The sequence below is a fragment of the Rhinolophus hipposideros genome, assembly GCF_964194185.1.
Source record: "Rhinolophus hipposideros genome assembly, chromosome: 25".
In the NCBI taxonomy this organism is placed as follows: domain Eukaryota; kingdom Metazoa; phylum Chordata; class Mammalia; order Chiroptera; family Rhinolophidae; genus Rhinolophus; species Rhinolophus hipposideros.
In genome coordinates this window covers 23,744,112-23,768,047 of record NC_138071.1, presented here as the reverse complement: position 1 = coordinate 23,768,047, position 23,936 = coordinate 23,744,112, and the positions used below count along the sequence as shown (strand labels likewise).

Genomic DNA, 23,936 nt, shown 5'->3' with positions numbered 1-23,936 from the left:
TCTTACTCAGATGAAAATACAGAAATAAAAATTTGAGAAGGCCACGGTTGCTGGGATTTGTAGGGTAGGGTGCCAGGGAACCATGCAATAAAACAGCTCCAGAAATCTTCATAGAGAGCTCTTCAAATTTTTGACTGAATTAAATTCTGGTCACATGTTAAGTAGAAGTCTACAAGGTCAGCCAAAATACAGCATTCAGAAAATGATAAGCTAAACAATTCCCAGAGTTCACACAGGGTTGGGAGATAGTGGAGTGCCTATCAGCCAGAGAGGAGAGAACCTTTTAAATACATAAGGCATTCACTATAGACCTCAGAAGGCATGCCTTACTACCAGGACTAAATAGTCCCAGAATAAAGGCAACTGTAGATCTGTCCCAACAAAGCCTGAAACAAACCTTAGAAAGATAAGGCAGATTCTCAAGTAACTTAACTGTCTGCCAAAACAAACCTCAAGATCTTTAAGGAAGAAAACAAAATGCAAACATTCAAGCACACAAAAACGATAATATCTAGCATCCAACCAAAAATTGTGAGACATGCCAAGAAGCAGAGTTACTTGCCCCATGATCTGGGATCTCCTGAAAAACACTGTCTTAGACAATCACCCACAGATGAACGGGCCTTTGTGGAAGCACAGGTTTCCAAAAGAGGAGTTCCAGCACACCACTGAAACAAAAAATATGTACTTTTATTACAGTATCTTGTTATAATTATCCTGTTTTATTTTTTAATTAGTTTCAGGTGTAGAAAGCAACATACTAGACATTTACACTCCTTACGAAGTGATAACCCCCCCATAATTGTCCTAGTAGGGGAAGACAAATCATAGGCAAGTAAGCAACTAAGTTAAATAACTACAGGTTGTGAGTATTCCTATGCAGGAAAACAAACAATCCTAGGTGAGACAGAGAGTAATCGGGGGAAGGAAGTCAGTTTTGTGCTGAAGCTTGGCAGTTAGACCAGCTTTAAGAAGAACTGGAGAAGGAGCATTCCAGGCCTTTGCAATCAATTTCATTATGAACATTCAATAGGTCTCATTGGTTGCTTGGTCGTTGCCAGCAGCTGTGCTACAGTGAGAGGATTCAACCGTAAACAATTAAAATGTGGTCCTTGTTCTCTTGGAGCCTACGTTTTAGGGCAATTAAATAAAATACAAAGGATCTCAACACAGCGACTGGAACATCATAATTGCTTAATAAATATAAGTGTGCATTATTATTTAAAACTTGTTTGCGAGCTGGCGCGTGAGTTGATCTCACTGTTCACATCTGTTCCTCTGAATGCAAACTTATCTTTCACAAGTTTGTCATTTGAATGCATTCTGTAATTCGCCTGTGTAGATCCTTGGTCATCATTTTACTGGCTTGTTTGCCTTTTACTGATGTGTTCCTAGTTCATGTGAACAGACCTCCTGTCTGTTGCATGTGCAAATATTCTCCCTCCACGTCCTGTTCATCCTTTCACCAACGGCCTCTTCCAACATGTGGCCTTCTGGAATTCGTTGTAGCTAAAGACTTCGGTTTTCTTCTTAGTGACCTGGGGTGCACCCTGCGCTGGACGCCCCAAACACCGTGCAAGGATGTGCGCTGCCACTTGAAACAGTGATGTCCGCGAGGTGTAAGTGGGGTCCCACATCCATGGGGGGAGGGGGGCGTGAGTTGCAAACATGTATGCGCTGGGCCGTGGGCCAGGTTTCTCCCTAACCAAGGCATTTGATCCTCTCAGGCTCCTTGCAAAGTGGGCGAGATGGTCTGTGTTTTCTACCGGAGGAAACCGAGGGAGACAGACTTCCAACGTCCCGCCGCGAGGGGATGGGCGGCCTGGTGGAAATGACCCGCGGCGACCGTCCTTGCATGTCAAAGGGATGCGACCCAGGTCCCGGAGAGGGACAGGCTGGGCTGCTGGAGTCGTAGTCACAACTGAAAGCCGTCTGGGAGGGCAGGGGCCTGTCATCAGGGGCTGGCTAAGGACCCGCTGCTCGGGGCCAGCCTGGTTCTTCTCGGGCGTCTTAAGGAGCACGTGTGTGGCGGTGGCTGGGACCCACCCAGGGGCAGACGCCAGGCTGGGGCCTGGCCTCGGAGCAGGGAGGCGCAGGGCTGTAGGGGCTGCCAGCCGTGCAGGTGCCACCCCTTCTGGGCACCGCGAGGTATATAAGCGACGTTAACCACAGAGGATGGGGACCAGGATGGTCGGTCCCAGCCCCACCTCGTGAGAACCGAGCCGCCCGGCAACAGAATACTCAGCTCTTTGTCCGGGGAGTGTCGGAGCGGATGGAGCTGCAAGCCCATGGCTTCGAGTCTCTTCCAACTAAAATGTTCTGTGACCGTTTCCCCCGAGCGAACGAGGGGAAGACGGGAACCAAGGCGGCACCGCCCGCGCTCGTTCCGGGCCCGCGCAGTGCGCACGCCCCGCGGGCTCGAGGAAGGAGGCGGGGCCGCCGCGCGCGCCTGCGCCTTAAGCCTCCCCCTCCCGCGCGCGCGCGCGCGCCGGCCGCGCGCCGGCCCAGGCGCCTCCGCCGAGCGCCGAGCGGTCGATGCCGTCGCTTCCGCACCCTGCGCTCGGCCGCCCGCGCCGTTCCGTAAGTGCGATCGCGGCCGGGCGCGTCGTCCGCGTCCTCGGCGCGCGGGCACGGGGCTGGGGCGGGGAGCGCGGGGAGGGGGCGGCCGCCGCTCGCTCCGCCAGTGCCCGGATGGTGACGGGCGCGCAGGCAGGGGCTGCAGGGGCTGCGCCCCGAGCGCCTCGGACACCCGCGGGGCGGCGGCCTCTCGCGTCCCCGCTCCTCCTCCTCCTCCTCCTCGTCCTCCGCGCGGGGCGGAGCCGTCCGGGGCGGGGACGCCGAGGGCCGCCCGCGCTGCGCGCTCCTCCCCGGGGCACGGCGTTCAGGACGCCACGTGTGGCGGTTGCGGCGCGGGCGGGGGGACCGGAGGGGACACGTTCTCATGTGGCCTTTTTATTGTCTTTAGTGCCGAGGCCGGTAACCCGATATGGAGCGTGTCTTTACCCCGCTGGAGCCCCTGCGTCCCGCTGGTACCGTATTTCTCTCCGCGTTTCGCGGGGTCATGGACGGGCCCCCGTCCCGCCGCCCTCAGTTTATTCTGGAGCCTAGATCCTCATGGCTTCCCAGCCTGTCCCTGCTGTTCCAGCTCTGCGCCCTTAAGGCTTTTCTTTTGTTTGTTTTTTGTTTTTCGTTTTTTGTTTTTTTTTTGTGTTTTTTTGTGTGTGTTTTTTGTTTTTTTTGTTTTTTTTGTTTGTTTGTTTTTTTTGTTTTTTGTGTGTGTTTTTTGTTTTTTAATCTTGCATCAGTTTCCTTATCTGGGGGAAAAAAAAAACACCCAAAAAACACGCTGCTAAATAGTAGCCCTGGCCAAACCGTTGTGAGGACGCAGGGACTCCGTACATGGCGCGCGTTCCCCTCGGAGAAGGGTTCAGGGCCGCCGGTGATAATGGCAGCTGTTCCGTGTCCAGCAGCTGTGCGTGAACGTCTCCCACGTTAGACACCAGAGGTTTGAGGGTCAGTCATGACTGCCTGTCTCCTGTGCCCCAGATTGGACAATAAAGATCAGTGAGTGGCCGTGTAAAATGTTTTAAGGACACCACGCTCACGTAACGATGTTTGTCACGTGAAAGTTTCAGGTGATTGTAACTCACATGGGACTAGATGCAAGGGATGGGATTTTTAGGAGCCTAATTGTCAGCAGCGTTTATTCTCCCGGGGAGTAATTTCCTGGTGTGGTAGTTTTGTACTGTTAAATATATACATACATACATACACACACGCATACATACATACATACATACATACACACATACATTTTTTTTTTATTTACCGGTTAACTGTGTTTCTGTTTTGTAGAACCCCTAGTGTATCAGTTCCACATATTCAAACGGACCGCATGATTTTTCAATGTTTAAATTTGTTTTCTGTGAACATGAATTCGTGGGTTGGGTTGAAGGTGTTGAATTTGGTTTGACCTGGTTATTGTTTCCACATGCTGGGAGAAATGATGGTAAAACAATCACAGGATAATGGTAATCGCACTAGGGGACACCGCCTCCTCACTCCCCAGTCATTCACTACTCAATGGGTGACACACACCTTTGTGTCTTACAGCTGAAGGCAACAGTGGTAGAACTAGAACCTGAACCCAGATGTATTTGGCTTGCTTAAGAGGTTGGGTGTTTTTTACTTTAAACAGATTTTCAAGAGTTAAGAAAAGCATTGGCAAACATAAACATTTTGCAAATTAAATTTCATAGTTCTCAGACCAACAGCATTTCCAGGAGTAAAGAGTGGATCCAGGTGTGCTGTGGACTTTCAGATTCCTTACTGAAACCTAAGCACTTTACTGACTGAAGGTTTCTAGTGTTTTCTCAGTGGAAAGACATATAGTGAATGCTACATGGTAAAGATGGGATTGAGGAAACAGAATCTCTGGGTTTCAATTCTAGCTTTTCCACTTACTAGTTATTGGACTTTGTACAGTGGTCCCTTAGTATCTGAAGGGTATTTGTTCCAGGATCCCCACAGACATGGAAATCCAAGGGTCCCTTACATAAAATGGTGTAATATTTGCATAAAACCTACACGACACTCCCCTATACTTAAAATCGTCTCTGGAATACTTATGATATCTAACACAAGGGAAATGCAATGTAAATAGTTGTTACACTGCATTGTTATACTGCATTGTTATACTGCAAGTTGTTATACTGCATTGTTTAGGGAACAATAAGAAAAAAACTCTGTATGTGGTCAGTACAGACACAACCATTGTAGGCCTGTCATGCAGGGTGTTATGTGGTATCTCAGCTCCCACTCCCCGCATAAGAACGCAGGATATGGCTAGGCCAAAAAGGAACACCCACGGAGCCATTGGTAGGGGAGTCATACCACTATAATCTTACTGGAGGCTGGGTTGGAGGCACAGGAAGCAGGAGCCACACGATCTGCAACCTGCCGTCCACTTGTCGCTGCCAAACAACCTCACTTGCCAGCTGCAATCCGCTTCTCTGCAATCCATATTCTGCCACGCCACGCCACGCCACGCCACCATCTTCTTACTAGCTCCCATTTTCTGCTAGCGTAGCCACAGCATTTATATTAGTGGCCAACGGCTCACTGGTTACAGCTGACGGCCAACTAGCCACAGTTGATGGCCATTTACTTACTACCTGAGCCAGCACCTTTCCACGTGAGGGTGAGAGCCTGGAAACCACTCCTGGCTCTGTCCCCACAATGCCCAACTACATAGTACACATCTGCAATAACTTTTTTTTCCCCTGAATATTTTCGATCCGCAGTTGGTTGAATCTGCAGATGCGATACCAAACCCGACTGTGTTTTGGTTTCTTCATCTGTAAAATAGGAATACTTGGCAGGCTTATTGTGAGTATGAATGAGTTGCAATACTTATAAAACACTTAGCATCGATAGCAATAAGCTATTACATCAGCAGTAAGATTAAGGGGAAAAGAGAAAGGCAGTTGGATGTCAGGGTTAATGCTGAGATGGAGGTTTGGAGCAACAGACTGTGGAACAGACAGAGGCAGTTCTGTTTTTATCAAAGACTTTTTGGAGAAGGTCTTGATTCCTTAATCCAGATGTTTGTAAGCTCTGCCTGCAGCAGGGCATGTAGGGGCACTGTACGGAACTGTGAGATCCTGGACGAAGCACAGATCCACCCACACAGATTCCAGGGCGCCTTTGGGGGTTCTGTGTGACTTAGTGATTCTCAAGTTTCCTCCCTCTTAAAGGTAAGAGGATGTAGATTCCTGTCTCATCTCAAGCATTGGCCTGGAAACAAGGGCCCCAGCAAGTTTATGGTTGATTCTAGATACACAAGAGAGATTGAAACACAACAATGGATTAGGAGGGACCAGTGCAGTGCCTCGCCCTTTATACTAATTCAGTAAACAGTCGAGGTTAACTTTGCATTAGAGGACGTCCCTTCATCAAACAGACATTTAATACCTAGCAGAGACTCCTATTAATTTAATTGGTAGGCATGATTTACCTGTAATGCTTTCTCAGATTTGGTGTCGTGGGCAATCCAACATTTAAGCTAGTTAACCAACTGCCAGATGGACCACAGTGTTTCTCTTTTCTGAGATGATTACTAGCTCAGAAAAAGATTTTTTAAAAAGTATATCTTTGTTTTTCTGTAACTAAAGTAAGTGCTTGTTATTTAAAGAAAAACAACCATCTAACTTACAATGTGAAAGTTTCCTATAATCGCTCTTGTAGAAATAACCATTATTAACAGTTGGCATATGTTCTAAATAGTAACATGTATGTAATGTATGTGTGTGTGTGTATATATATATATATATATATATATATATATATGTATCCCAGCATATTATTACTCTTGTTTAAAAAAATGAATTAATATTATAAACTGTTTTGTAAATTTCTCTTCTGGGGCTGTGAGTGAAAATATATACATATTTTTTACAATCAACATTGTATGTGCTCTTTGTTCATTTTTTTTTCAAACAAAATGTTTTAAAGTATCCCACAGAGACGATCATTATAAAACTTTGTGTTTTTTTAATTTGTGCGTTTATGTAAATGAATAAGATAGGACCTGTTTTATGCCTTTTTCAGCAACTCTTTTCACTTACTACTTTGTTGTGGTTCATAGGTATAGACATCCCAAGTTTTGTTTTTTAGTAGTCAGTGTAGACTCAAGTGAACTAGTCTTACTTAATAGCTATTGAGGTTATTCCTAGTTTCTATTGTTACAATCTATAATGCATATCTTTGATCATAATTTTGCATATTTACGTATTTCAGATAAATGTCTAGAAATGGAATTGTTGGATCAAAGGGAATGTTTGCATTTCCGTTATCAAGAGGAACTAACACTTAGCTAGTTGGTGTCCTTTGATACCAGGTGCTGTGGAAGATGCCACAGTGAAAGATATGATCCCTTCTATCCAGGAATTTACAGTCTTGTTACGAAGGTTATTTTAAAATTTTTATAACAGTACATATACATTATAAAAACTTAGAAGATATAAACAAAAATAATAAATATACCATATTCCAGCCTTTCAGAGATTGCCACTGTTATCTCCAGGTATGTATGTATATACAGGTGTGTATTTATATTCCTCCAAGTATTTACTGTGCATAAATATAGTTAGATTTTTTTTTCATTTATTGGGGTGACATTTGTTAGTAAAGTTACATAGGTTTCAGGTGTACAATTCTGTATTACATCATCTATAAATCCCATTGTGTGTTCACCACCCAGAATCAGTTCTCCTTTCACCACCATATATTTGATCCCCCTTTAGTTAGATATTTTTAAAACCCAAGTGAGAACACACTGTTAAGTTTCTTTTTCACTTTATACTACACTTTTTCCATATCATATTTCATCATGTCACATACCATCCATATCTAAATTTTCCCATTGTTTCAAACATAATTTTTCCAGGGGCATGTTCCAAAATAGGACCACCTGTGCTTTCTGTTCAGTCTTTTAAAATCTAGCCCCGTTATCCTTCACATTTTAAATTCCCCTTAACATTGAATATTGACATATTAAATAAAGTTTCTACACATCATTATTAATTGGATCTGATAGAATAAAAACTACAGCAATTTGATATGAAACATTCACTTCAAACATCTTTAATAAGCTCTCAAAGTTCTATTTTATTTTCCCCACATAATTTGATCATTATAATTAAGTTTTATGCTAGAAAGCCTTTTATCTATCACTCTACATTTCTTTGCAAAAAGATTATGTTTAAATTTTATAAAGATTCCTGTGACCATCATGCTCTTGGGACTTATTTCATCTGAATTGAATTACCATTGTTGAGGTTTATTCTGAACTTAATTACCATGTTAAGTATTATTAGTATACACTTCATCAAGTGAACATAATTCCATTGCAAGTTTTTATAACTAACATTTACATAACACTGTATGCTGTGTGTGGGGACAGAGTCCCAGAGAGCAGTTTCCAGGCTCTCGGCCTCATGCAGCGAGGTGCTGGCTCAGGTAGTAGATGGTCATCAGCTGTGGCTGGTTGGCCGTCAGCTGTAACCAGTGAGCCATTGGCCACTAATATAACTGCCGCTGCTGTGGAGGAGAGTGGAGGACAGTGAAGGACAGTGGAGGAGAGTCGGTCGGTTGGCAGCAAAGCGGACAGCAGGTCGCACGTCGTGTGAATCCAGCCTCCAGCGAGACCATAGTGGTATGACTCCCCCATCTATGGCTCCGTGGGTGTTCCTTTTTGGCCTAGCCATATCCTGTATTCTTATGTGGGGAGCGGGGGCTGAGACCCTGCAGGCTGTCACGCGTGACTCCCTGCATGACAAATGGCCCAGCGAGCAGGGTACGATGCCCGCCAAAGTTCTCCGAAGGGCAGTGGAGCAGTTTGTGCGTATGAACACTTAGTCTCAGGAAGACCAGGAGGAGCAGCTGCCCGAGAGCTGGACCCCCGTGGAGGGGTGGGAAGTCCTGGACGGTTCTCCAACCAGCACAGGCCGGAGAAGGTTGGAAGTGCTGTGGGCTGGGAAGTGCTTGCTGAGGCCCTCCCCCCCAGGTTGGGGAGGACTTGGAGCCCTCGCCCTGTGGAGAGGGCACAAATAGTGAGGCTAACGCACAGCCCTGGTGAATGACTGTGGACTATGGGGAATGGCTTTCCATCCCTAATTTAATGGACCACTTGACTGTTTGCTTGGGAACACACCACCATGTAGTGGAACCGGTGGATGTTTGCTTTTGTGCCTTGACCAGCCACCGTGGAGAATACGTGAGAAACCCTGGCTGTGCCCAGAGAGAGCGGTAGTGCCCTGAGAGTCCTGGCTGAGTCTAGGAAGACTGGCTGTACCCAGGAAGACTGGCTGTGCCCATAGAGAGTCCCTGGCTGTGTCGGAAGTCTGGCCGTGCCCAGAGAGAGTGGCAGTGCCCTGAGAGGCCCTGGCTGAGTCTAGGAAGACTGGTGGTACCCTAAGAAGTCCAGGAAGTCTGGCTGTGCCCAGAAGGACTGGTGGTGCCCTGAGAAACCCTGGCTGTGCCCAGAGAGCCTGGCTGTGTCCAGGATATTGCATTCACCTCTAGGCTCCTTGCACAGGGCCCCTCGCAGAAGATGCTTGTTGTGTAGATTATGAGGCGAGAACCTGTAGGGATGGAGTGTGGGGATAGAACCAGGAGAGCAGTTTCCAGGCTCTCGGCCTCACGTGGAAAGGTGCTGGCTCGGGTAGTAGATGGCCGTCAGCTGTGGCTGGTTGGCAGTCAGCTGTAACCGTTGAGCCATTAGGCACTGATATAACTGCCGCGGCTACGGAGGGGAGTGGAGGAGAATCCAGGAGAGTCGGTCGGTTGGCAGCAAAGCAGACAGCAGGTCTCACATCGTGTAAACCCAGCCTCCAGTGAGACCATAGTGGTATGACTCCCTACCTAAGGCTCTGTGGGTGTTCCTTTTTGGCCTCACCATGTCCTGCGTTCTTATGTGGGGAGCGGGAGCTGAGACCCCGCAGGAGACCCCGCACGACACTGGGCAAAGTTCTGGTGTTTTAAACAGGCTAAAGCCTGTAAAAGGGTTTTGGAACTAGATGACCTAGATTTGAGTTTTAGCTTCCTTTTTCACTAATTATGTGGCCTTGGGCATGTCATTTAATTTCTAAGAGCCTTCATTTCTTTATGTAAAATAAGAATGTATCCAAACATGAAGTTCATGGGCAAAATTTAAGATAATACAAAGTCTAAAAAGCAAGTTTAAGAAATACAGTCCTATGCAAATGTAAAGTACTTTCCACTAGATGAACTATATTATACTCGTTAGTAAATTTTGAAATCCCTACATTCACTTTTCTAATTAATTTGCAAAGGAGATAGCTACTTATTTTAGTAAATGTGTTCAGTCCAGATAAGTGAAAGAGTATTTAGGCAAGTCTAGCAGAAATATTCTTTTTTCTGTATTTTTCTTCCATGCTTGTTGAACTTTGTGATTTATAGATGCATGAAATTACTAATAGTGGACTTACTTTTTTGATACCTCATGGTTAAGTGGTAATGAATATGGGCATATCCTGTTCAGAATAGTATTCATACCATCTCTTACATTTCTGGAATTTAATCTCCATTGAAAATGCCTGATTAAGTTCATGGAAGGCATAATAAAGCCTGAAGATGGGTATTAGCATTTCCCCAATTTACCAATGGATAACTTGGGAATCCCTCAGTAATTGGTGCCTGGACTTCTGACTCCTTCTAGTGGTGAATATACTGGCCACGTATACAAGTCTCCTCTGTACTTTGCAGCAACAGACAGACCTCTCAAGAACGCTTAGTGGTGACATTCATGTGTATCAAACATAGCCCTAAAATATTAACCCCCTCCTTTAATCTCTACTCAGAAAATCATAGAAAGAATGACTAGGGGTAGATTTGAGTCACTTACGTTTTTTTTAATTAAATATTAAAAGTGCTCTAATATATAATAGTAATATGGTGACATTTCTTGGTCACATCTCCTGACCAATGAAGCATTCTTGCTAGAAACTTCTGGTTTGGTTTCTTCTCTAGATCTGTGTCATCCAGTACAACAGCCACTAGCTATGTGTGGCTTGTGAGCACTTGAAATATGGCTGGTGTGGCTGAGGAACTGAATTTGTAATTTCAGTGTAAAAACCAAAACTGTACTGTTACTGGAAAAAAAAATTAAGTCTTTGGAACAGTGTATTAGTGTACTAGGGCTGCTCTAACAAAGTCCTACAGACTGGGTAGCTTAAACAATAGAAGTTTGTTTTCTCACAATTTTCAGGCTACAAGTCCAATGTCAAGGTGTGGGCAGATTTGGTTTCTTCTGAGGTCTCTTTCCTGGACTTGCAGATGACTGCATTCTTGTTGGGTCCTCACTGTTGCCCTTTGGTGTGTTTGCTGTGTTCTAATCTCCTGTTCTTATAAGCACACCAGATATACTGGATTAGGCCCATCTGTATGACTTCATTTTACCTTAATTATTGCTTTAAAGGTCCTATGTCCAAATATAGTCACATTCTGAAGTACTGGAGATTAGGACTTCAACATAGGAATTTGGGGGGGACACCATCCAGCCAGAAACAAATTAGGTACGTCAGTTTACTTCTCAGCTGTAAATTTTTCTTAAGTAGACTTGGTTCATATTTTAGAATTCTGTTTACCAAATAAGGGAGGGTTTAATTTCCCTCCAATGGATTACATCTAGTATAGCAATAAACAAAAGAGCATTGCAGTCTTATATATAAGTTGTTTTATACATATTTACAAAATTTTCTTTGTGCATTCAACACTTCCTGAGTATCTGTTATGGGCTACACCCCAATAGATAATGTAGAAAAATAAAGAATTGACAAACGTCACTGTGAAAGAGTTCAGTCCACAGCAGGCTGTTTAATACAATAGAAAGATTTCGTATGTAATTTAAAATTTCTCAGTGGCCTCATTAAAGAGGTAAAAGAAGTGAACTTCATTTTAGTTATATATTTTGTTTAACTAATATCTACAATGTTGTTGTTTCAACATGTAATCAGAATAAACATTAATGCAATAGTTGACACATTTTTGTACTAAATCTTCAAACTCCAGTATGCAGTTTACACTTTGAGCATCTCTCAATTCAGATGCTAAATTTTCATTAGAAATACTTGATCTATCTGTAGTGAAAATTTATGATATATTTTGATTATTCATACCAGCAGAGAGCAACTCATAGACTCAGTTTTGGAATGAGCTTGATACACAGGAAATAGAATATCCCTTTTCTAAGGAAAAGCCTTTTGGAAACAGGTATTGGAGATAGAACTGGGTTTTCTGACTGTATTTTTCCTAATATCAACGTGGCTTTTTCTTTGTTACTTAAAGTACCATGCCTACTTTGAAACTTGGAAAACTTACAGTTTTTTTTTTTTTTAAAGAAACTTTTATCTCTGGATGGCAAAGAAACGTCTGACCAAAGCTGCTGCTTAAGGATTCTGATATTTTTGTAATTTCGAGCTAGGTAAGATACCCAGGCAACAAAGTAGTGGATTTTTTAGTTATTCCTGCTGAGTTTCAAGCTTTGATCCTTTTCCTTTACTCCCCTGCCACTTTCTAAACTTAGGAATGCATCCGAGGTTACCCTCAAGTATCTTGAGTGTTCATGGGAAATTTACTGCTTTGAGCATTTATACTGTTTTTGGTGTACCACTCAAAATAGGTGGGATCCCTTCTTCTCATTCTCATGATTTATTTTGAACTTATTATGACTTGCTGCCAGAGCTACACTTCACTTTGTATGTTTGATGTAGCTTAACTTCTTGTATCTTACTTGATTTTCATATTTGCCATAATTTTTGTTCTTTTAATTTAGAGTCATTATATTTGATGATGAATGTTTGGTTTACCCTTATTGATAATGGCCGCATTGTTTCTTTTGCCTTGAGACATATCATTTACTTTACAAGCCATCTTTCCACATCATCTAGAGAACCAATTATCTGTGTTTTATGGTATTAAGTCTCTGTAGCACCCCCTTCATCTTTCCATATTAGCATTTTAATGGCTACATGCTTTTAGAAACTAAAGCTTCTAAAGTGAGTTTAAAAGGAATCTTAATTATTTTTTTTTAAAAATCTTATAAATTGATACTTTATAGCATTATCAGAAATAATGTTATCCCTTTAGATGAAACAATTGAAAATACCACATGAAGCTGTGAGAGCAGTTTTAATACAATGCTAAAATGTTACAGCCTGATCACACCAAAAAAAAAAAAAAAAAATCTGTGGGTTTTGATACATTAACACCAGATGTCTTTTGAGGTTTCTAGGAAAATGAGGTGTGTTTGTGCATTAACTTCCCATCAAATGATTTTTATTATCTTTTTTCATTGATTAAATCCATCAGAAAGAGTTATTCTTTGTAGGTAACAAACAGATGCTCAAACAAATGGGTTTCATCCTGAGAGTATTTCTGTGTCTTTATCACACTATTGTCTTTGAAGGTATTCATTTATCACAGTGGAATAGTTTCTTTTGTTTTTATGACTTCCAGAGAATTTAAGCTTTTGATTTACTCGTAGGTCATATGTAAGGCTGTGGCTTCTGGCCCAGTTGCTGCTGTTTATTTTTCTTTTTTAAAGTAGGAAAACTGCTCTTGGAGGTTCTTCCTAATCTCAGTAAAATTACTCAGAGTAGTGAATCCTATGCATGGGGAGGGAACCTTGGAAATCCTTAGTGTTCTCAGGGCAGGTATGTCTTCTTAGCTCTCTGAGCTAGCTACCTAGCGTTTGTGCTTGGACATGTTCAGGTAGCTCCACTGACCTACAGAAGGACATCTCGGTTGCTTCCAAAATTTGGCTCTTATGAACAAAACTGCTGTAAACATCGTGTGCAGAGTTTTGTGTGCACATAAGTTTTCATCTCCTTTGGAAAAAGACCAAGGAGTGTTGTCGCTAGATGACATGGTAAGAGTATGTTTAGTTTTGTAGGAAATCACTCAACTGTCTTCCAACATAGCTGTACCATTTTGCACCCTCCCAAGCAATATATGGGAGTTCCTATTCTCCACATCCTCACCAGCATTTGGTGTTGTCAGAGTGGCAGATTTGGGCCGTCCTGGTAGGTGTGGAGTGTTACCTAGGGTAGGGTTCTTTCCGTTTGCATTTCCCTGATGACCTAGATGGAGAGCATCTTCTCATGTGCTTTATTTGCCACCTGTATGTCTTTGGTGAGGTGTTTGTAAGGCCTTTGGCTCATTTTATAATTGGGTTGTTTGTTTTCTTACTGTTAAGTTTTAAGGGTTCTTTGTATAGTTTGAAAATCAGATGTATCTTTTGCAAATATTTACTCTCAGCCTGTGGCTTGTCCTCTCATTCTTTTGATACTGTCTTTTGCAGTGCAGAAATTTTAAATTTTAATGACAGGTTTATCAATTATTTCTTAAACAGATTGTGCCTTTGGTGTTTTATCTAAAAAGACTTCATCATACTCAAGGTTACCTGGGTTTACTCCTATGTTATCTTCTAGGAATTTTAGTTTTCCATTTTCTATTTGGGTTTGTGATTCATTTTGAGTTCTTTTTTTTTTTTTTTTGAAAGATTGCAATGGGAAAGGGGAACAGGACTTTATTGGGGAACAGTGTGAACTTCCAAGACTTTTCTTCCCAAGTCAAGTTGATGTCCGATCGGTCTTAGTTGTGGAGGGCGCAGCTCAGCTCCAGTTGCCAGTTGTTAGTTGCAGGGGCGCAGCCCACCATCCCTTGTTGGAGTCGAACTGGCAAACTTGTGATTGAGAGGACGCATTCCAACCAGTCGAGCCATTCAGGAGCTCAGTGGCAGCTCAGCTCAAGGTGCTGTGTTCAATTTTAGTTGCAGGGGGTGCTGCCCACCATTCCTGGTGGGAGTCGAGGAATTGAACCAGCAACCTTGTGTTGAGAGCCCACTGGCCCATGTGGGAACCGAACCGACAGCCTTCGGAGCTAGGAGCATGGAGCTCTAACCGCCTGAGCCACCGGGCCGGACTTGAGTTCATTTTTGTGAAGAGTGTAAGGTTTGTGTCTAAATTTATTATTTTTTGTATGTATATGTACAGTTTTTACAGCACCGTTTGTTGAAGAGATTATCTTTGGTCCTTTGTCAAAGATCAGTTGACTATATTTATGAAAGTATTTCTGGGCTCTCTATTATTTTCCATTGGTGTTATTGTCTAATCTTTCACCAATCACACTGGGAAAGCTTTGAGTTTCTTACCATTAAATATGTTTGCTGTAGGTGTTTTGTAGATGGTCTTCATCAAGTTGAGAAAGTTCCTCTTTATTCCTAGTATACTGAGAGCTTTTATAATGAGTGTTGGATTTTTTTCAAATGCATATAGTCATATGATCATGTTTTTCTTTTTTAGTCTGTTGATGTGGTGGATTGCATTAATTGATTTTCTATTGTTAAATCAGTCTTGCATACTTGAAATAAATGCCACTTGGTCATTGTTTATAAATCTTCGTATACATTTTTGGGGGGGTTCAATTTGCTAATATTTTGTTGAGGATTTTTATATTTATGTTCAAGAGAGAGACTGTAGATTTCTTTTTTTTTTTTTTTTTTTGGTAATGTTTTTGTCTGGTTTTGGTATGAGGGTGATGCTAACTCATAGATAGTTAGGAAGAATTCCCTCTGCTTCGTCCCTCTGAAAGAGATTGTAGAGAACTCATATGATTTTGTCTTTAAATGTTTGGTAAAACTCACCAGTCAACCCATTTGGGTCTCATGCTTTCTGTTTTGGAAGGTTATTAATCATTGATTCAATTTCTGTAATACATGTAACTCTATTCAGATCATCTATTTCTTCTTGTATGAGTATTGGTAGATTGTCTTTCAAGGAATTGGTCCATTTCATCTAGGTTATCAAATTTGTGGGCATAAGTTGTTTATAGTTTTCTTTTAATATGCTTTTCGTTTCCATGGGATCTATAGTGATGACCCTTTCATTTCTGTTTTCCATTATTTTAAATTGTAGTATCTGCAGGATATTGATAATCCCTAACAGAAAGGTTTTGATAAATCATCAGAGAACATAGATAGTCAGTGCTTCAGGATTCTAAAAACCGGGAATATGGAGCCTCATATACTCTTCTCTGCATTTATAAATTCCCTTATACGATGCTCTAAGCCCTTGCAGCATTGGTATTACCTAGGGACTTGTAAGAAATGAAGATTCTCAGGCCCCACTTTAAAGTAACAGACAGAATAAGAATCTGCATTTGAACAAAAATCGTAGGCGAGTCTTATGCTCCTTATAGTTTGAGGAGCAGAAACATATCGGATTCCTTTTGAAAATAATTAAAAGAAACAAACAGAAATCTCTGTCACATTTAAGGATCACATTTATCATTCTCCAAAAGTTCCTTTAAGCTAGCAGCATATGGTGGTTTTCTTTTGCGCTTTATTGTTGTCAGTGGGATTGCAGTGTCATAATGCAGTCAGCACACATACCCAGTGGCGAGGAGGGCTCACCTGAGTGTGACATGCCGGGGCCTTTCTCTGCACCAGCAGTAGCTTAAAGCGTATGTCCCTTTGCTGTCAGGCTGTGTGCTTTTCAAAATGTCTGCATCTGATTCTGAAATTCTGTCAATATAGTTAGGAAGTCACTTGAAGCCTTTCTCATACACAGTTTTGTTTTGATGTTGTTAATACTTGTAATTACTTTTTAAATCTCTGTACAGGAAGCATACACGTGTTTTTTTTAGCCTGTATACCATTTTTTATTCACTGAGCCAACATTGAGTGCCTACTACGCATGTGGCATCATGTTAAATCCATGCAATGGAAATACATGGTCCAAGCCTCTGGAGGTCACAGACTAATAGGGTAAATGGATAAGAAAATCAGAAATTAGAGTGTAGTGTGATAAGAAACATTATAGGGGAAATACTGGGTATTAGGTGGATCACTTAGGAAGGATTTGGGGACTCAGTGAAGACTTCTGGACAGAATATTTAAGCTGGGAAATCTAAGTGTTTTCACATTTTAAAAAAAAATTGTAATTACCACTGCCTGAGATAGATGTATATCTTAGCCACATCTGGTTATATGTTGAATGAAAAATTCTGGAGGTGGAATTACAGGATCAAAGATTTGAGCCTCTACGATTTCTAGTACGTATTACTAGACGGCTTTCCAGAAAGGTTGTACCAAGTAATATGTCCCAGAGCAGTATATTAGAGTGTTCCTTTCAATGTGCCTTTGCCGGCAACTCATACTGTCATTCTTGACGGAAATAACTCATGGATTGTAGCTGTCGTTGCTCCCCTCCTCCCATCTCCTATGATTTTTCTTTACTTCTGTTAGAACCAACCATAATCTACATTGGGAAATTGTCCAGGACTTGGAAATGAGCAAAGAGATTACTGGGTGTCCTTTCAACGGAATACTGGGCTCCTCCAGTGGACCCTCCAGTGACTATATGAAGCATTACACCTTTTGCTCTCTTGATTAAGCTGTTTGGCAATTCTGTAGGGGGTAGAAGTTGACTGATAGTCGTACAAATGATTCTTATCCATAATAATGCAAACATTTTTTTGTCCCGTAGAGGTACAATTAATTTCTCCTCTGAAGAAGAGATATCCAGATATTTTATTGCCCTCTAGTGGAGATTTCTCAGCTTTCTTTCAGTTTATGGTACTCTTAGTGCTTCAGTAATTTTTTCCTGGTGCCACTAGGCCAAAAGAAACCCCTAAGAGTTCCTTTTATTGAGGAGTTAAGTTCAAACAACTTACTAGTAGTTTCTACATCCTCCGTGTTCATTCACTGACTCACCATGAGGGCTTGGTGCTCTGCGGACCCTTCTTATAATAGATTTACCATTTTTGTATCTGTTAACAAATTCATTTAGCAATCCTGTTTACCTGTATTCATTCATAGTTGTACTGATGCCCTCATTAATTGCATTGAATACTGTCGCTGGCATTTTTTTTTCATTTTATATGTGCATGGAAGTCACATTTTAAAACTTGATGAAAACTATGCTTTAGCAACAGTTAAGTTCTTATTCTGTTACTTTAAAAGGTAAGCGGATGGTTGTACATTTCTTTGAACTCAGTTTCTTTAGCTGGAAATGATCTGTCACAGATATGAGAATCAAAAGTGAAAATGCATCTGGAAAAAGAGCCTAAAACCTTGTAGGAGGACGTGCTGGGAATGGGCAGGGACACACACATACCTCATGCCACACACTGCACATTCTCCTTGTTAAATGGTGTTTATTGGGGGAAAACATACACGCAGAGAAGGAGCAGCACATACAGGTTGCCCCAGGCTCTCATCCGGTAGAGAAGGCACGTGGTCTGGGCACAGCTGGGCTGGGATGTGCCTTGGAAATGGCTCCACAGGAGGAATTTTACTCCATAATGTTCCACGTGTTTGCTGGAACTTCTAGGTGCCTCTGTCACACCGGAAACTTCACCTGTTAGAGGTGGGGGCCTTTGTTCCTTGGCAGCTCTTCTCAGCCTGTTCTTTTGCTGTGGACTTTGACCTGCTGAGCCAGCTCCTGGAAGAGCAGATCCAGAAATGGGAAGGGAGGGAAGTGAAAGGAAAGGTTTGCATTTCCTCACTTGTTTTCTAAAACAGTGAAATAGATGTCGGAGTCAATAAAGTTCCTTTTAGGTATCACTTCTATGATTTCATGTATTTTAATTTCTGTTCGCTTGGTCTCCATGTGCTAAGTGTTACCTTCCAACTGTAGAAATAACTTTCCCTTCCAGAACCAGAGTGGTGCTGTCAGTTCTGAAGACGTTCCCCTCTCCCAAATTTAAAAATGATAACAAACTGGGAAATAGGATAGGATGCATTGGGAAGTCCTGAGTGATCAAGGGTTGGAGAGTAAAAGAAGCTGGTAGACGTGTGATCGAATTGAGAGGCTGGGGACATTGGCATAGAACCTCAGGAATTGAGCAGGACTGGGGTGAAATGCGATGAGAATAGGAATTTCTAGGTGGCTAGTGCCTGAGGCTTCTAAGTCATTTCCAGTACCAGACTAGCTCGGAAGTGGGAAGTCTGGTGGAAACGTCCTACGTTTTTTGTTCAAAACTGTAAAATAGTTTACCCCTTTAATCTCCACTGTCTCTTTTTCAATCCAAAGTACTGTTATCATACGAACAACTGGTTTTGGAAGGTTCTCATTGCCAGTTATCAGCTCACCTGAATTACTGTTACCTGTCTCAGTGGGTCTGTTAGGATATGCCCGCAATAATTCCTGTGGATTAAAAGATCTCATGTGAATGCAGCCCCTTTGCATGCCAGCTCATCCTAATGCCACTCAGGAAACTAGTGATTCAGCCGAGGTGTGCGTTGGACTGCGGTGTCATGTAACTGTGAAGGGATTATGCATACCGCTGGATTGTATACCTGAAACCAATCATAAATTCACCCTTTCTGTTACTGTTAGGAGATGAGTGATCGTTTCCTTTTGCCAGGCAAGAACAATACTTGAGATGAAATCTGACATTACGCTTTTGCCCTTGAACTGTGTTTTGAAGTGTAAATGGCTTATGTTTAGTCAATCTCCTCTTGTTGTAAAGTTGAGTCATTTTTCTGGCATCTAAGAGCTAGAGCTTCAGCTATTAAGAGACGCATCAGAACCGCTCAGTTGAGACAGTAATGCTTTAAAGATAGTTGAATTCTGTGAGGAATTGTCTGCTCACTTGTGCCCTGCTGTGAACCCTGTGTGAGCTGCGTAAAGTGTACTTCCTTCCTCGTTTTGATCTATTGGAGTTGGCATCATCAGCATGAAGGTGATTGTTACGGATAATTGCACAGAGCTTACTGTATGCAGGGAGTTATTCCTCGAGTTTTACATGTATTACCTTGTTTATTGTCACAGCCACTCTTAGGAGGAGTCTGTTGTTACTCCCATTTTAGAGATGGAAATACTGATACAGAGGGGTTGACTGTCTTGCCCAAGGTCGCATACCTAATAAGTGGCAGAGTCACAGTTTAGATCAGGGGTGTCCAAACTGCGGCCCGCGATCCATTGTTAATTGGCCCGCAGCAAATTCCAAAAATATATTTAGTTTACTTAAATAAACCAGGTGAGGCAATATGTACTTTACCTCGAGTGAGTGGCCCGGCTGTTTGTGTATTTTACCGCATATGGCCCTTGGTGAAAACCGTTGGAAAAAGTTTGGACAGCCCTGGTTTAGATCTAGGCAGTCTGGCTGCCAAGCCTGATAAGCTGATTTTGTATGTGTGCAAAGCAGTTTGCCTGATGTAGCTTTATTTCCTTTGAAGGCCTTTCCAACCCCTGTATTTCTTCTCTCTGGGATCTCTTTAAACATGGTCAGTGAGACCACCCCTGTAAATCAGTTAGGAATGCATTTGAGTAAAAATAATAGGAAAACTCATCTCACAGTAGGTTAAGCAATCGAGTTGTTTTTCTTCAATGGTAAGAGGCCTGCAGGCAGGAGGCTGTGGGCTGGTGCGACTGCTGAATTGTGGGAAAGGGGCCACGGGTCTGTTTTGTGCTCCCCATCCTTGCTGTGCTGGCTGCGGGGTTCCTCTTGTCTCATGGAGGCAAAATGGTCATTGTGCCTCCAGGCTCAAGGACGCATTCCCAGCAAAAAGAAGAGAAAGGGATGCAGGAACTTAAAAGGGGACAGCCAGCCTGGTTCATCCTTTCGTATCAGACAAGAAAAAAGCTTTTCCATTAGATGCACATAATTGACTTTTTTTCAATGTCAGTTTTGCCCAAACGAGCTCACGTGGCCACTCCTAGAGACCGGGTGCGTGGGGTCCTGGGGTCGTGCCTGGTGTAGACCAGTCTCAGGAAGCCTTCCTGGAACTCCAGCCCAGTGCTGACTCGGGCGTGGAATGACTGTCATCTTGCTTGTAGTCAGTGTCCACACGCTCTAGTCCTGGCAGGAGTTTCCAGGATACACGAGTCATCTTTCATCTCAGACCAAGTGGCTCACTTCCCGCTTTTCTTCAAAGCCTGTTTACAATGCTCCCGGGACACTCGTTTCCTTGGATCTGGCAGTTTACCTGGCTCCTTGCTTTCTGCCCATTCCACAGTATCGTGTATGAGACTCCTAGCGAATTCCAGTCTAGTGACGAGGCCGTGACAGGTTTCTCTGGTGCTATCTTTTGTCTCCAAGGATAATCTACCTTCAGATCTTTAAACCAACCCCTGCCTGAGCTGCTTGTCAGGATACTCTGTTTAGTCTGTGTTGATCCTTCCTAATGCAGTGGTTTTGTTCATTGTGTTCCTTGCCACTGGGGAGGAACCCTAAGTGTAGGGCAGTTAGGGGGTCCGATTGTGTGCCCAAGCATAGGAAAATGTGCCCAAGCAGCATGCCGCCAATGCTTAGCCAATAGCAGCCACGTAGATACTGGCTCAGTGAATGATCAGGTAAACTGAGGAAGCAACAAGGCAGAGAAAGGGGTCCCCCCACCCCTGCAGCGGCAGAGACCCTGTCACCGCTGTCAGTGGGCCGTGTTAGCAGGTTCAACAAATAAAAAATGTTTAGCAAGCATTGTATGGGACATCGTTACACTGAAAATGATGTTATTTTCCTGAAGTTGAAATTTACATTAAAAGTTACTTGGCCACCCGACAGCACATAGACTCACCAAGTCAGGGATACCAAGTCACAAATACCAAAATGTTGTTGTAGGGGGCGAGGGCAAGATGTTAGTTTTGATCCTCATGTTTACAGTAGTTTTTGGTTTCTTTTGATGTTTCTGAGTTTGCTGTTTGTGTCTAAGAAAAAGGATTGTCTAGTTCTAAAGTTCAGGAGAGACGAGGGACTTGGGGTCAAAGATAGGTCAAGATCACAGGCCGTGTGTCTCCCCGACGGTCCTGTGGATTGATCTGTACCCGGGTCCGAGCTCGGGGAGGGCGATGACATGACCTCTTATTCATGTCGGTATCTCCTGTGCTAGGTGTCCTGCCGCATCTCTTCTGTCGCTTTCATCTTTCCAAGTCTGTCGTGGGCTCGCTGCTTTGGAAGACAACGATCAGTTCTTTTACAGAATGCCCGGCAGTGTGCCCTGGTCCGATGTTTTCCCCCATTAGGTGTCTTGATGCATCTTTTGGCAAGCATGCCCGCAGCAATGCCATGCCCATCTCCGCGACACATGCTGTGCCTTCTTACTGGTGCGGTCACCTGGTTCACCCTTGAGTAAGGCGACTTCTCCCAGGGTTTTCTACTATGAGGTTACTGGTTTTCCCTTTGCCATTATAGTAATAAATATCTTCAGGTAGAGACTTCGAAATTATGCAAATATCCTGTTTCTCTTTAAAGGTTGGTTTGCTATTTTTGTGTCTATTGGTGAGTTTTGTCTGCAACAGTTTCTCCTGTGGTGTTTTAATAGTGATTTCTATTTCCTTTGTCCCTTTTATGTATATTAATTGGGATTATTCTCTTGTAAGAAAGAGCTTCCCCTTGTCCATTTATTCATTTGTTCATAATTTATTTCTATCCGTATGAACCCATGGGTATTTTATTTCATGGATTATAATCCGACACTATTATTTATTTTGTTGCCCAAATTGTTCTAGCTTTAACTGTTGAGAGTTCAGAGTGGTTCCTGGCCCTTTTGACATGTTCCCAAACTTCTGGAACATTCTAAATTTCTGGCACCACAGCATGCTCTGGGCTCCTGTAGTGCTGTCCCCGCCCCAGCCCTGGCATCAGCACTTCAAAGAGCCTGGACTCCTTTTATTGGAGGAGGGCATTTAGAGGCCAAGGTCTCAGGGCTGCCTCTGCTCTTACCTTGTCCTGTCAGCTGCCCCCTCCGGGGAGAGAGCCAGCAGAGTGTGTACAGTCACTCGAGCATTCACACCGCGCTCTGTGCACTTCTCTGTGCACCTTAAAACACCACGAGTTCCCACTGGTATCTCAGATTAAAACCCAGTATCCCAGCGTTCATTCTAGCCTTCCTGCTTTCCTGATTTGTAATTTTGCCAACACTGAGAAAGCTGGTTCTTATGACCTACAGTCTACTTACTTACTTGTTTGACCCTAGGAGACATGAGAGTACTTTCAGAGTCACTAACCCACAGCTCTGTGAGAAGCAAACTTACTAGAGATCAGAGCTGGTATATAATTCTGTTATCTTGAGCCATACAGTATCCAGTCAAAACGCTGTTTTCTAATGTTACTTTTAATGTGTTATTGTTTGACAAACCAAATAGTTGTTAGAATTGTGTCAAAAGTAGGAGTAAATGAAAAAAGTAAGAAAAATCAGTAGTAAATAAAGGCATAAGGGCTATTTTATGAGGAAATTGTGTATGTGTGTTTTTCTTAATTCCTAGACTTTTGGATTTCTGTGTTGGTTGCCCAGAGGTATTTTAGATAATTTTGATTCAATTTTCAGTTTGCCAGAGAGGTGAAGTAATACATTAACAGAGGACTTAAATTTCTTTGCTTGTGTATTTTATTCATGCTTTGTTAAAACTTAAATATGTAACACAAAATTTTCTTTCCTTTTGATATGCATGTGAAAACTTAGATAATAGTAGGTATGAGAATGGCACATTGTATATTTTCAGCCTGATCCCTTTCACCAGTTACGTTAAAAATAATTAGGTAACCTACATTTTCTTAATTTAAAGATAGTTTAAAGATAGTAGAATGCTGTAGTATTCTTGTAGAATACCAGCGGTGTTATGCATTAAATCTCTCTTACATTGGCCAACTTGTGCTTTTGTTCAGTTTTCTAGAAGAGGATGAGTTTGAGAAAGATTGGGGATAGCCAAATTAAAAATAGAAATGATAGCCAGGAGAGAGAACACCTTGAAGTCTCAGAGATTTCTTATCTTTAGTGGAGCATCAAATTTGAGTAGTACATGGTAGGCACTGAAATGCTGAATGAACGAAGAGTAGGGTTGAAGTAGGGGTAATTGGAAATGATTTAGTAAAGATAAGGCAAGGATAGGATTTTGGACTAAATAGAAACGGATTTGAACTGGAAAATCATTGTAAGAAGAGAGCATGATTGCATATTTAAAAGGGTTTTAAAAACAAGAGTGATAAATCATAGAAGAAAGCCTAATACACAATATCTAGTCAATTTAAAAATAACTCCATTAGATAGCATCTGGATGAATGCCATATAAATGTCCAGCTTATTGAAAAAAATCCAGTGTATATTAAAGTTTATAGCATATTAAATAAATACCTTATTAGAAAAAAGAAATGCTGTCAAAGTATAATGAAAATGTAAATATATTCACCACCAGTGTTAGTGCAGTGTCTACCAGTAAAAATCAGGCTTTAATGTCTATCTTTGAAGGGTGTGCCAGGTAACAAAATCCAGTGGGTCCTGTAGGGATTAATTGCTGGCTAGAGATCTCAAAGTCATGTTTGTTAAAGAGTTCAACTTAAAATGTAGAGTACAAAGTGGGATCTCGAAAAGCCATAAAAATCATTTTACTGGTTTGATGATGGAACTCAAAACT

The 23,936-nt window shown here is 42.3% G+C and overlaps 1 protein-coding gene across 2 annotated transcripts in view; it reads left to right on the top strand.

Moving 5' to 3' along the window:
* Nucleotides 1-2,391: 2,391 nt before the first annotated feature.
* The window catches only part of TPK1 (thiamin pyrophosphokinase 1), a 258,460-nt gene continuing 236,915 nt past the window's right edge, over nt 2,392-23,936 (top strand). For both annotated transcript variants that reach the window (XM_081038287.1, XM_081038288.1), the window contains exons 1-2: nt 2,392-2,580; nt 2,966-3,029. In XM_081038287.1, coding sequence (XP_080894413.1) covers nt 2,987-3,029 — 43 coding nt within the window. In that variant the 5' untranslated portion in view covers nt 2,392-2,580; nt 2,966-2,986. The remainder of the gene's footprint in view (nt 2,581-2,965; nt 3,030-23,936) is intronic.